At 49.6% G+C, this 14402-nt stretch overlaps 1 protein-coding gene across 1 annotated transcript in view; it reads left to right on the forward strand.

Annotated features, from left to right (window-relative positions):
• NBEAL2 (neurobeachin like 2) overlaps positions 1 to 14402 on the forward strand; it is a 149730-nt gene that overhangs the window by 54933 nt on the left and 80395 nt on the right. Inside the window, exon 2 of the mRNA XM_056857150.1 lies at positions 12100 to 12188. Coding sequence (XP_056713128.1) covers positions 12100 to 12188 — 89 coding nt within the window. The remainder of the gene's footprint in view (positions 1 to 12099; positions 12189 to 14402) is intronic.

Below are 14402 nucleotides of genomic sequence, written 5' to 3' on the forward strand. Positions count from 1 at the left end.
GGTGTTCAGCACGGAGGTTGTCGCGGCCGCGAGGGCCTCGCGGAGACAGTGTGTTCTTGCGGTGTTTCTCTTGCAGCGAGAAAGGAAGTGTTGTCGGTTGTAGTGACTTAGCATTTCCTGGCTCTCCTTTTACACAAGAAGCCCCGTTCTTTTGAAAAAGTCACTTTCTAGTTTGAGCCGCTTTCTCCGGGCTCCTGCATCCCCTTCTCCTTGGTGTGGACGGCATGGATCCTCCGTCTCTGTAGGGCTTTCCCCGTCTCTCCTGGCAATGGAGGCTCAGGGTGGCTGGTCGAAGTCTCTCGCCCTTCCCTGCCAGGTAATATCTGCTTGGGTTCCTTCTGGGTGGTTCCTGCCTGTGCATCGTTGGGTTGTGCATGGACGCATCTCTGTGCATTTGGTGAGTGGCGGCGCTGCGAGGGGAGAAACCGGCTGACGAAACGGAAACTCCTTTCTCTGTTTCTCTGGCTGTTGTTGGAGCGAAATGTTTGTCTTTGTTGTGTTACTGAAAGAACGGTGTGCGTGTGCATGTGTCCCCCCTTCACCCCGCGGAGGGCAACAGCAGACAGAGTGTTTTGCTCACAGCAGAGGAAGGAAACTTGCCATTCCTACAGGTGTTGCTTGACCTTGCTGGAGAAACCATGTTTCCGAGCCATGGCCCCGACGGCTGGCGAAATTACGGAATCCCTTGGCTGCTAGGTTGACGGTGCCAAACCAATGCGCGCCGACTCCTGTCCGAGCCTCTTAAAATCAGTAGGCTTAGAGCAGGCCCACATTGCAGGGAGGTGCATGGTTAGAGGCAAGGTTGCCAATTTCCCGGAGGGGCCTGGAGATCTCCCAAGAATTGCAATTCATCTCCCCTGGAGAAAACGGCTGCTTTTGAGGGTGAATTCTGTGGCATGGTGCCCTGCGGAGGTCCCTCCCCTCCCCACACCCTTCCTCCTCAAATCTTCAGAAATTTCCCAAGCAGACTTTAGCAACCCTAGTTAGAAAACTACCCAGGTTGAAGGCACTCTTTTATATGTTCAGGTGAACAAATCTATACTTAGCTTGTGCCAAACCTGGCCACTGGGAAAAAAATATTTCGGCCTATCTGTGTTTCCAAATAAATTTGCTTTTGCAGATATCAGACTATTGGTCTATCTTGCCACAGCCCACGTCTACCCTGGCAGCGTCCCCCCAAGGCTGTGAGCAAACCCGGATCTCCCCAGTCCCAGCCTTGCTTTCTACCCTCACCTCTATGCTGGAAGGCTTCCCTTCTCCTGGAGACTGAACCAGAGACCTTTGATGGGCAAGGCAGGTTCTCTGTCTCTGAGCCCCGGTTCCTCCTTTCAGTCTCTGACTCGGTCAGTGATGCGAAATGTGCTTCCCATTGCGCTAGCAGCAGAGGAGCCTCCACTGCCGACTGGCCATGCTATTGGAATGTTTGCAGTGTGGCTTGTGTGAGGGAAGGGTAAGGTTGCCAGTTTGGCTTGGAGTAGTCTTGTGGCAGGGGGCTGTTCCTGTTGGCAGCAGAGGATAGGACTTGCAATAATGTGGAACACAGGCAGGATGCTGCTGTGTCATATTGCTTGTGGGCTTCCTGGAGGCACCTGGTTGGCCACTGTGTGAACAGACTGCTGAACTTGATGGGCCTGGGTCTGATGCAGCAGGGCCTTTCTTATGTTCTTATTGGAGGATGGGGTTATCCATGCCTACTAGTCCAAATGGATACTAATGAGTCATACCTATTCTTTCCAGTCTCAGAGGAGCATGCCTGTTATCTTAGGTGCTGTGGAACACAGGCAGGGCAATGCTGCTGCAGTCGTCTTGTTTGTGGACTTCCTAGAGGCCCCTGGTTGGCCACTGTGTGTGAACAGACTGCTGGACTTGATGGGACTTGGTCTGATCCAGCAGGGCTTTTCTGGTGTTTTTATGTTCTTATGATGAGCTCCCCCTCACTGGCAATCTTCAAGCAGTGGCTGGACAAACACTTGTCAGGGATGCTCTAGGCTGATCCTGCATTGAGCAGGGGGTTGGACTAGATGGCCTCTATGGATCCTTCCAACTCTATGATTCTGTGATTCTAGGTAAGGAAGTGAAAGGGCCAGGTAGGCTGGTGACTGAATGGGAGGGTGCCTGATGGGGTTGAGAAAGAGGAGTCTTAAGGGAGAGGTGAAGAAAAGGGCTGAGGCACTAAGTAAGTGGCTCCTAGCGGCAGAGCGGGTCCTGAAGATAATGCACGGCACTAAACGGGGAAGGAAAGAGATGGCAACGCTGTCCGAGAGACCCAGGGAAACATGCTGGGGGGGGGGGTGAGGTGTTGAAGGAAGCCTGTGGGGAAACCTGGAGGTAGTTTTGGGATAGAGACCATTTGGCAAGGAGGAAGAGAGCCGGCAAGGAAGGGTGGGGAGGTTCGGTTGGTGAGGCCTAGAGAGTCTGTATAGGGAATTCTGCTTCTTGTGGTTTGTGTTGTATTGGTTTGTATTGATGTACTCTGATTTGACAAGCTTCTCAGTTTCGGGTTGAGTATCTCTTATCCAGACTGCCTGGGACCAGAAGCGGTCCGTATTTCGTATCTTTCGATATTTTGGAATATCTGCGTATACATAATGAGATAACTTGGGGATGGGGACCTTCCTCTAAACACGAAATTCATTTATGTTTTATATATGTTCTATATACACTTTATACACATCGCCTGAATGTAATTTTAAACAGTATTTTAAATAATTTTGTGCACATTGAACCATCAGAAAGCAAACTGGCGGGCTGCTGAGGGCCTGTGAGTAATCCCTGCATGCCGGCTCAAAAAGTCCAGTTTTCGGGTCAGTCCAGATATATATGGATGGATGGATAGATGGATAGATGGATAGATGGGAGTGGACATGTTCATGGAGGAGAGGCCTATCCATGGCTACTAGTCAAAATGGACACTAGTCATGATGCATCCCTATTCTCTCCAGTATCAGAGGAGCAGGCCTGTTATATGAGGTCCTGTGGAGCACAGGCAGGATAATGCTACTGCAGTCGTCTTGCTTGTGGGCTTCCTCGAGGCACCTGGTTGGCCACTATGTGGACAGACTGCTGGACTTGATGGGCCTGGGTCTGATCCAGCAGGGCTTTTCTGATGTTCTGATGATGCATCCTTATTCTCTCCAGGATCAGAGGAGCATGCCTATTATTTTGGGTGCGGTGGAACACAAGACAGGATAAATGCTGCTGCAGTTGTCTTGTTTAGGGCTTCCTGGAGGCCCCTGGTTGGCCACTGTATGAACAGACTGCTGGACTGGATGGACTTTGGTCTGATCCAGCATGGCCATTTTTATGTTCAGGTTCGAATCTCCACTCTGCTATGGAAGCTCAGCCTAACCTATCTCACAGGGTTGTGGTGAGGATAAAATAGAGGAGAGGAGAACGATGTAAGCTGCTTTGGGTCCCACTGGGGTATAAATGAAATAAATAACTCTCTTCTCCCTCCCCCCATTAAAATCAGTGGAGAAATTGTTTGCCAGGAAATGGCTTTAGCATTGCCTCCTTTCATCTTTCAGAGAAGGGGGGAGAGGCTCTTGGGCAACAGACATCCGGGGCGTGTGGCTCATCCTTAGAGCTGTGCAGCGGCTGTGGGGTTCATTGTGAGGGCGCCGTGGTGCGTCGTGGCCGTGCATCAATGTCCTTGCAGTATCCAGCCCACCCATTGTCAGGTGACCTGCTGGTTTTCTCTCACTGGTTTGCTGGTTCACCATGATTTGCTGCTTTGAGAACTCAGAAGAATAAGGGCAAGAGTCCAGTAGCACCTTAAAGACTAACAAAAAAATTGTTGTTAGTCTTGAAGGTGCTACTGGACTCTTGCCCTTTTCTACTACTGCAGACAGACTAACACGGCTACCCACTGTGAATTATCAGAAGAATAAGAAGATCTGGTTTTTATACCCTGCTTTAAAGAGTCTCAGAGCAGCTTACAATCACCTTCCCTTCCCCTCCCCACAACAGACACCCTGTGAGGGAGGTGGGGTTGAGAGAGTGTGACTAGCCCAAAGTCACCCAGCAGGCTTCATGTTCAAGAGGGGGAAACCAACCCTGTTCACCAGATTAGCCTCCGTTGCTCATGTGGCGGAGCGGGGGAATCAAACCCGGTTCTCCAGATCGGACTCCACTGCTCCAATACCACCGCTCTTGGCCCCTGCGTGGTGTAGTGGTTGAGTTTGGCCCAGCGGCTTCTGGTAGCGTGCAGCCTCAGTGAAACAGAGCTTCTTTGCCCTGGCTTGGCCGTGGAGATCCTGAATTCCTAACCAAAAGAGAACTGAGCATCTCTGAAAGAGAGAGCTCTGGGTCCCCTACTCTTAAATGCCAGCCGCGCGTGTTAACCTTGATTCTGGCAATCCGGGATGGGGAGAGGTAGCTGATAAAATAGGCTTGTTCACAAGCCGACGGCAAAATACTGTACAGCGCACACACACCCCTTATCTGCTCCTCCTAACGGTGAGTGGGTGTATCTTCCGGCGGTGGTGGAGTTTGAGGAGAGGAGCCATCCCCTGGCTCATCTTGTGTTTGAATTTCAGCTGTAAGCAGAGGGGGAGCCGTACTGGGTTCGGAGCCCGTCCCCTGGTGTTTGCCAACCGAGATTAGCATCGGGTCTTGACTCTGGTTTCCGCAGAACGGCCTCTCTGGAAACAAACCTCAAGGTCACCTGGCCCAGCTCTGCAGAACGCAGGGCCGCTGCGTGGGCTGGATTTGATGCAGGGAGCGATCGTGGCTTCAATCGCCGGTCTGGATGTTTTGGAGGGTAGCCGTGTTGGTCTGCAGTAGAAGAGCTAGATTCGAGTCTGGTAGAGGCCAACGCGATTTTCAGGGTATAGGATTTCGAGACTCCTAGCTCCCTCTCTTCAGATTTTCAAGACATAAACTTTCAAGAGTCCAAGTTACCATCTTTAGATTTTCAGGGTATAGGATTTCGAGACTCCTAGCTCCCTCTCTTCAGATTTTCAAGACATAAACTTTCAAGAGTCCAAGTTACCATCTTTAGATTTTCAGGGTATAGGATTTCGAGACTCCTAGCTCCCTCTCTTCAGATTTTCAAGACCTAAACTTTCAAGAGTCCAAGTTCCCATCTTTAGATTCTCAGGGTTTAAGCTTTAGAGTCCAAGCTGCCTTCACCAGATTTTGGGGGCATAAACCTTTGAGAGTTCAAGTTCCGTTCACCAGATTTCCAGGACATAAGCTTTTGCGAGTCCAAGCTCCCTTTGCCAGATTTTCTGTGCATAAGTTTTGAAATTCCCTTGCCCAATTTTCCAAATTTCCTTGCCCAATTTTCAGGGCATAAATTTTTGAGGGTCCAAGTTCCCTTGGGCAGATTCTCTGGGCATAAGCTTTCAAGATTCAAAGTTTCCTTGGCTAGATTTTTAGAACATAAGAAAGGCCATGCTGGATCAGACCCAGGCCCGTCAAGTCCAGCAGTTTGTTCACACAGGGGCCCAACCAGGTGCCTCTAGGAAGCCCACAAGCAAGACGACTGCAGCAGCACCATCCTGCCTGTGTTACAAGCCATGTCTAAATACTCAGATCAAAATGGTAATTCAGTTCTGATTTAGAAGACGACGACGACTTGGTTTTTATACCCTGTTTTTTCCCTGCCCTTAAGGAGTCTCAAAGTGATTTACAATTGCCTTCCTTCCCCCCACCCACAACAGACACCTTGTGAGGTAGGTGGAACTGAGAGAGCTCTGAGAGAACTGTGACTAGCCCAAGGTCACCCAGCTGGCTTCGTGTGCAAGAGTGGGAAATCAAACCCGGTTCTCCAGATTAGCGTCCGCTGCTCATGTGGAGGAGTGGGGAAATCAAACCCGGTTCTCTGTATCAGAGTCCAGTATCAGAACTCCATGGGTGCCCACAGGCTCAAAACATTTGGGGACCCCTGCGGTAGGGCTTTCAAGGCAAGAGACATTCAGAGGACAAGGCAAGGGACATTGCCTACCACTGTGTAGCAACCCTGGCCTTCCTGGGTGGTCTCCCATCCAAGTACTAACCAGGGCTGACCCTGCTTAGCAGCCCAGATCTGATGAGATTGGGCTAGTCTATGCCATCCAGGACAGGGCCCATTTACGAATATGTGCTTTTAATCATCATGTTATTATCTCTGGATCTGAAGATATTATCTATTTAGTGTTTGAAAGGGGTGTGCTATAGCAGGGTAGAAAAGTGCTGAATTAGTTCTTAGACTACCTGGATGCATCTGCAAAGAATATCTCCATTCTTCAGAATCAAAGGTTTGACGCAAACACAATTTTTGCTGGTTCTGATCCATCTGGCCGAAGTCTGCGCCGGGAGGCCGTGCCCGCCTTTCTTCTGGAAATCCCTCCTCCTGGCCGGTCCGAAATCTCCTCTGAGTCTTCCTACCACCCTTTGACCGGCTTCCACGTGGCCACCACCTGGCCCTTGATGTGGACGTAGTAAACGGGGTGCATAGCCGCTGTGGCACAAGCCTGGCATGGACACGGGGGACACTCATAAAAAACCTGCCCAATAATGGCCGGAAGCGTGTGTGAGAAGGGAATGCTTGTGGCTAGGGGTGCCAGCTCCAGGTTGGAAATTGCTGGAAAGGTTGGGGCTGGAGGGTGGGGATTGAGGAGAGGAGGGACCTCAGCAGGGTATAATGCCATAGAGTCGTAAGAACATAAGGAGAGCCCTGCTGGATAAGACCCAGGCCCATCAAGTCCAGCAGTCTGTTCACACAGGGGCCAACCAGGTGCCTCTAGGAAGTCCACAAGCAAGATGACTGCAGCGGCATTATCCTGCCTGTGCTCCAAAGCACCTCATATAATAGGCACACTCCTCTCATCCTGGAGAGGATAGGTATGCATCATGACTAGCATCCATTTTGACTAGCAGCCATGGATAGCCCTCTCCTCCATGAACATGTCCACTCCCCTCTTAAAGCCTTCCAATGTGGCAGCCATCACCACATCCTGGGGCAGGGAGTTCCACAATTTAACTATGTGTTGTGTGAAGAAATATTTCCTTTTATCAGTTTTGAACCTCTCACCCTCCAGGTTCAGCAGATGACCCTGCATTCTGGTATTATGAGAGAGGGAGAAAAGCTTCTCCCTGTCCACTCTCTCCGCACCATGCATAATTTTATAGACCTCTATCATGCCTCCCCTTAACCGCCTTCTTTCTAGGCTAAACAGCCCTAATCGTTTTTGGGGGGCATAAGCTTTCGAGAGTCCAAGATCCCTTTGACAGATTTTCAGGGCAAAAGCTTTCGAGAGCCCGAGCTGCCTTCACCAGATCTTTGGGGCCTGAGCTCTCAAGAGTCAAAGCTCCCTTCGTAAGGTCTCCGACAAAGGGAGCCTGGACTCTGAAAGGCTCATACCCTGAAACTGCTGTTGGTCTCTAAGGTGCTGCTGGACTTGAATCTAGCCAGTCTAGATATATGTGCACCTCATGTGGCATATTTTGCTACGTACGGCATGTTTGGAATCAAATGTTGTTTCTAAGTATTGCTTTCTGGTCTTAGGATACTTGCATGTGGCACTGAGGTTTTTTTAAGACGATCTTTTTAAAAAAAGTTTGTGTTTGCATCGTGTACCACTGTAAGCCATTTGAGGGGGTATCTGTTGAAAAACGGATTGAAAATTCTTTAAATTATTTCATCCGGACTGTTTCAGGGTTTGTGTGTGGCTGAAATGGTGCTTCTCAGAGCAATATCAGGACATAGAATAGAATCATAGAGCTGGAAGGGGCCATAGAGGCCATCTAGTCCAACCCCCTGCTTAGTGCAGGATCGGCCTAAACATCCCTGACAAGTGCTTGTCCAGCCTCTGCTGGAAGACTGCCAGTATATAAAGTTTCCAAATTAGCTGGTCCCAGATGACAGAACTGTTGAATCCAGGTAATAGTTTATCGACTGAGAACTTGCCGCGAGGTTCCCGCAGCTACTGAAGTCTTGCCACATGCAGAAGAAAATAGAAGCGTCTACTCTGTGCTTCGACATCCTAGGAAGGCTTGCAGTTAAAAACACGGGGAAGCGGCAGAATTTCCTTCCCGCTGACAGCAGTTACTAGTTTGAGTTGATAATTCTTCTGTAGGGTGGAAGAGACACCAAAGGCTTACCCGGAGTGTGATTCATTCAGAAACGATGCCAGACCTTGGTAGCTGGGGTTAAACAAGTCGGGATTCTGCTCTTGATGTCTTCCTTTATCGCTTTAGCCGAATCATGGAAGTAGGAGGGAGATGGTGTGTCATCTAATCCACCCCCTTCTTTCTTTAACCTGTGCTACTCAGGGTTGCGTGTACTGTAGTTTAACAAAGGGGGGGAAAGTGGAAGAAAGATTTGACATTCTTCACGATAAATAAAAACCCACATTCTGTGCACAGTTTTGCAGCGGGTGCTTTCTTCTGAGCCCAGTTCTCTGTGACCTCCTGACAGGTATTCAGGAGTGCACGTAAGGCACACCTGCTCCTGGGTGTTTCTCAAGACAGAAGTGGCTTCTAGGATCTTCCCGGCTTTGCCGGGGAGAGCAGGATATAAGAATAATCAATCAACTGATTAATTAATGCGAAGTCTTCCTTGTTCAGCATACCTTGAAAGAATCCCAAGAGCTAGCACATGCCATTTGGTCAGCAGGAAACTGGTCAGGAGACCCTGAGCTACCTTCAGCATGGTGTAGTGGTTAAGAGCGGCAGACTAATCAGGAGAATTGGGTTTGCTTCCCCACTCCTCCACATGCAGCCTGCTGGGTGATCTTGGGCTACTCACAGTTCTCTCCGAACTCTTTCAGCCCCACCTACTTTACAAGGTGTCTGTTGTGGGTAGAGGAAGGGAAGGCGATTGTAACCTAGTTTGATTCTCCTTAAAAGGTAGAGAAAAATCGACATATAAAAACCAGCTCTTCTTCTTCCTCCGCCTTCTCCTCCTCCTTCTCCCACCTCAGCTCTGTAAAATATGCAAGCAAAGTGCACAGTTGTTGCCAGCATCCCTTAGTCTTGGGGAGCTGTGGCCAGGCATCAAAGCCCACTCACTTCACTGCTAGAAATTCGACCCACCTTTGAACATCCCATACCTGCCCTGTCAAGAGTCAAACTGTTGATCCATCCCTGTAACCTCCTCTGACTGCCAGGCCAGAAAAGTTCTTTCCAAACTCGATATTCGAGATCCATTTACTGGAGAAGCCAGGGATTGAACCTGGGACGTTCAGCATGGGAAACAGGTTCTCTGCCCTCTGAGCTATGGTTAGAAAATGGCTTACTTAAAACGGGGTGGGGGAAAGGATATTCTCAGCAAGTTGGCGTCAACAGCCAATACCCAACCCAGTGTGTTTCCACACGGATGTTTTGCTCCACCTTGTCTTCCTTACTGCACCGCTGTTTTCTGGAGGATCCACATGGTGTCGCCTTCCCTTTGCCCTGTTTCTGAGTTTCCCCATTTTGTTGTGATCTTTTCCAAACCTGGTTTGGTGCAATAGTTTTGGGAGGGTTGCAGCCAAAGTGCTTTTGATTACCACATGGATAGGAAAGGGTCCATTTTTGTAGGCCCCGCCCACACCAGCATCATTTTCCATCTCTCAATCCCTGTGACCACCATCCCCTCATCCCGAGGGCTCTATAAAAATAAAATGGGGAATTGAGATATTCTTCTGATGTTCTAACAGCATGACAGTCTGTTGCAATAATGTACTTGCTTCTGGCTATCACTTTTTTAAGGTCCTTGTGGTTGTGGAGTTGTAAGGGAAAAGATGTAGGCTGCACATATCCCCTTATAACTCTGCATCCAGAAACACTAATAAGAACGTAAGAAAGGCCCTGCTGGATCAGACCAAGGTCCATCAAGTCCAGCAGTCTGTTCACACAGTGGCCCAACCAGGTGCCTCTAGGAAGCCCACAAACAAGATGACGGCAGCAGCACCATCCTGCCTGTGTTGCACAGCACCTAAGATAATAGGCATGCTCATCTGATCCTGGAGAGAACATAAGAAAAGCCCTGATGGATCAGACCAAGGTCCATCTGTTCACACAGTGGCCCAACCAGGTGCCTCTAGGAAGCCCACAAACAAGATGACGGCAGCAGCAATATCCTGCCTGTGTTCCACAGCACCTAAGATAATAGGCATGCTCATCTGATCCTGGAGAGAACATAAGAAAAGCCCTGATGGATCAGACCAAGGTCCATCTGTTCACACAGTGGCCCAACCAGGTGCCTCTAGGAAGCCCACAAACAAGATGACGGCAGCAGCATTATCCTGCCTGTGTTCCACAGCACCTAATATAACTGGCATGCTCCTCTGATCCTGGAGAGAACAGGTATGCATCATGACTAGTATCCATTTTGACTAGGAGCCATGGATAGCCCTCTCCTCCATGAACATGTCTACTCCCCTCTTAAAGCCTTCCAAGTTGGCAGCCATCACCACATCCTGGGGCAGGAAGCTCCACAATCTAACTAGGTTCCAGCTAGCAGGCTGGAACCTATTACGTTGCCGTTGTTACAATAGACTTTCACAATGTTGTGCATTTATAGGGATCTTGTGATTCTTGATTTTTGCTTTTAGTCTTCTGGTAGAGAGAGAAGGGAACAGTAGTCATGAGAGGATGAGTGCAGGGGAAATTGGTACGTGGCTGTCCGTTGCCTCTTCGAAGGCCTGCCTCTGCATTTGCATGAGAGCCCCACAGAACTGTCTCTATGTGGAAGCAGCCCCCAGGGTGATTTGTTGAGCTTGTAGCAGAATTACAACATGCCTTTGGCCTTTTTCCTATTTGAAACCTCTCTGCCAGACATCTGCCAACCTCATTTGTGGAGAGACAGGATAAAAATGTTTCAAATAATAAATCTGGGCCACGATCCAGGAGTTCCTTGCGTGAAAGCCGACAGCGCTTCTGTGCTCACAAGAAGCAGGATTCCGGGTTTTCCCCTCCTCCTCTTCCGTTGCTTCCCTGGTAATGCATTGAATGGTAACGCATTGAATCCCTCTCTGAAGATTCCCTTGACCTTTAAGAGTCATTTTGCGGGGTGGGGGAAACCAGGGGGGAGTCAGAGAATCCCCAGTGGACCCGTGGCATTCTGGATCCCAGCTCTTTCTGGGAAGACTCTTAAAGGGGAGGGTTGCAACTGCCCTAGAAAGCTTATTGTATGTGTGTGAAGTGCCGTCAAGTCGCTTCCAGCATCTCCACTTTAAAGGATCAAGTGGTAGATGATATGAAAGACCTCTGCCTGAGAGCCACTGCCAGTAGGGAGGGGTTGTGGCTCAGTGGTAGAGCATCTGTGTGGCATGCAGAAGGTCCCAGGTTCAACCCCCAGCATCTCTAGTTAGAAGAATCAGGTAGTTGGTGATGGGAAAGGCCTCTGCCTGAGACCCTGGAGAACGGCTGCCAGTCTGAGCAGCCAATACTGACTTGGATGGACCGAGGGTCTGATTCCTTAGAAGGCAGCTTCATGGGTGTGTTTGGGAAACATCAGAGTGCTAAAAGTTCCCAAGTCTTCATTGGATGTGCTTTCTCACCCTGCAGAGCTAGCAGTCATAGTGACCCGTGTCCTTCACCTTTCCTACTCCGTGATCATGTGTAGAATATCGCCGAGTATCTCTGATGCTGAGAGCATCTCCTAACTCTGATTTGGGGGTGGGGGGGAGGCTGTTGCATATTATCTGAGCTGACCCTTGTGTGATTTTGTGGTTTTGTTCTGTCGGAAGCGCTTTGATTGTGGGATCCTGCATTGCAGGGGGTTGGACTTGATGGCCCTTGCGGTCGCTTCCAACCTTGTGTGATTTTGTGACCCCCAAAATAGAACTTGCCCCTCTATGTCCCACCAGCACACTTCTGATGCGTGTTCAGCTAGTTGTCACTTGTGTGTGTTAAGTACCATCAAGTTGTTTCTGACTCATGGCGACCCTATGAATCAGTGTCCTCCAAAACATCCCAATTGTGTCAGTAGAGTGGAACAGGGGTCCCCAATCTTTTTGAGCCTGCCACAGGAGGTGGAGAAAGTTAGCATATAAAAACCAACTCTTCTTTTTCTTCTTTACTTTTGGAATCACTTTGGTACTACCATCTGGTGAACCACTTGGGGTGAGGTGGCTTACTATCGGGCGAAGCTTCCCGTTCTCACCTTCTCATTTCTTCCTTTTCCAGAAAGACTTGGCATACCTGCAGCAATGGCTGGAAACGTTTGTCACAAATTTTGAGAAGATCATCGCTGTGCATTCGCTGGACCCAAGAAGGTAAAGGTTTCTCCTGCAGCGCTGGCTGAGGTGGGCAATTGGGCCTTTGATGCAGGGACGTTTTCCCTCAGTCACCCCCACCGACTTCTTTGGGACTTTCTTTTTGATTATGCATGCCTTTTCCGCCCGTCAGAGGTCGCCTCACTTGCCCCCTGCATTTTGCCCTCATTTTCTAGATTCTGGCTAAAACAGCATCTTGAAAACACGGGCAAAATGTGCGGGAGAGTGAGGCGACCTCTGATTTGCGGAAAAGGCATGCATAATCAAAAGGCAGCCCCAAAGCAGTCAGCGAGGGTGACCACGGGGAAACTACCCTACATAAAAGGCCTTGGATGCCTGGTGGAACTGAACTCCAACCCCAATTGGAGGGGGTGGCGGAATGAACAAGGCTCCATGTCTGAAGCAGCATGCTTGTCCATATCTTTTACAGATATTGTGGTCCCTCAGGGCATATCGGCACAATCTGCCCAACATGTGCCAGGTCATGGATGCATGACTGGACTCAGTCAGAGGTACATCGGGGGGACTCACTTTAAAAAGGTCTCATTCATTCAGCACTGCAAGGGGACAGAATGAGCTTTCAGTTTTCCTCCCGTTTCACTTTTGCCAGCAAGGGTGGGGGGGCTTTTGCTCCTTTTCTCGGGCTCTGCATGTGAAGCCAGAAAAGAAGAGTTGGTTTTTATATGCCGACTTTCTCTACCACTTAAGGATGAATCAAACCGGCTTACAATCACCTTCCCTTTCTCTCCCCACAACAGACACGCTGTGAGGTAGGTGGGGCTGAGAGAGCTCTAAAAGAGCTATGACTAGCCCAAGGTCACCCAGCTGGCTTCGTGTGTTAGGAGTGGGGAAATCAATCCAGTCCACCAGATTAGCCACTGTCGCTCATGTGGAGGAGTGGAGGAATCAAACCCGGATCTCCAGATTAGAGTCCACCGCTCCAAACCACCGCTTTTAACCACTATACCATGCTGGGTCTCCAAGAAGGTCCAATAATGCCCCCCTTTCCTGTCGTAAGCGGAGTGGACAGAAATCAGAAGCTCCTCCTCCTCCCTTGCAGCACCGAGTGAACGAGCACTTTTTAAAGTGAATTCCCTGATGTACATTGGGCTGTGAGTCGATTCGCACACCTATGCTTATCATGTCGCTTGGCCCTTCGCCGGTCCTCTCAGTGTAGCCGGTCAACTAGTCCGTTCCCTGTTGGAACGCCGCATTCTCCTTTGCTTATCTCTTCCAAGTCTTCCTTGGCAATCAAAACTCTTCCAAAGAAAATTAATCTTCTGTGGGCTTGTTGGCAGTTTGTCATCTTCTAGAATAACTTTGTTCCTGCTAAAAGACCCTTTGTTTTAAAAGCCGTCCTGTTCCTTCTTTCTTCTTAGCTTTTTCAGGCCCAAGTTTACTTTGGCTGGGATCTGCATTCTGAAATGTTGATTCTTCTTTAATTATTCTTAGCTGACGCTTTCCATGGTTCTTAATTCCAGCAGCCGAGTCCTGGAGAGATCCAGGTCGAGCAGAAGACTCTGGCACTTCTGAGGTTGACTCTCTCATGGGAACATGTGAGGCTGCCTGTTGAGTCTGGCCGTTGGTCCCTCCAGTCCAGAATCATGTGCTCTGGCAGGCACTGGTTCTGAAGGGATGCCGGCAGCGTAACACTGCCAGTCCAGGAAGCAAAAGAATCGGTTGCCCCCGCAGGGCCCACTGTGTGTCCAAGAGGGAAATGAACTTCGTCCCAATCTCAGCCTACCTGTACGCTCAGCGCTGCTTCAATTGCCCCTGCCATCTGAAGCTAGATGGGTGGCAACCCGTGAAACGTCCTTCTCCGTCGTGGCACCAAAACTTTGGAATTCCCTCCCCAGGGAGATTTGTCTGTCTCCCTCTGTGGGTGTCTTTTGCCAGCAGGTGAAGACATTTGCATTTTGCCTGGCATTCCCCCCCCCCCGAGAACACCTACTGACCCTCATTCTCGTATTGTTTATATCAGGGGTGTCGAACTCATTTGTTACGAGGGCATGATATGACATAAATGTCATAGAATCATAGAGTTGGAAGGGACCACCAGGGTCATCTAGTCCAACCCCCTGCACAATGCAGGAAATTTAACAACAAACTCCCCCCCACATCCCCAGTGACCCCAACCCTCCCCCCGCCATGCAGGATCCCACAATCAAAGCACTCCCTACAGATGGCCATCTAGCCTCTGCTTAAAGACCTCCA

This window comes from Euleptes europaea, chromosome 11 (assembly GCF_029931775.1).
Source record: "Euleptes europaea isolate rEulEur1 chromosome 11, rEulEur1.hap1, whole genome shotgun sequence".
NCBI lineage: Eukaryota > Metazoa > Chordata > Lepidosauria > Squamata > Sphaerodactylidae > Euleptes > Euleptes europaea.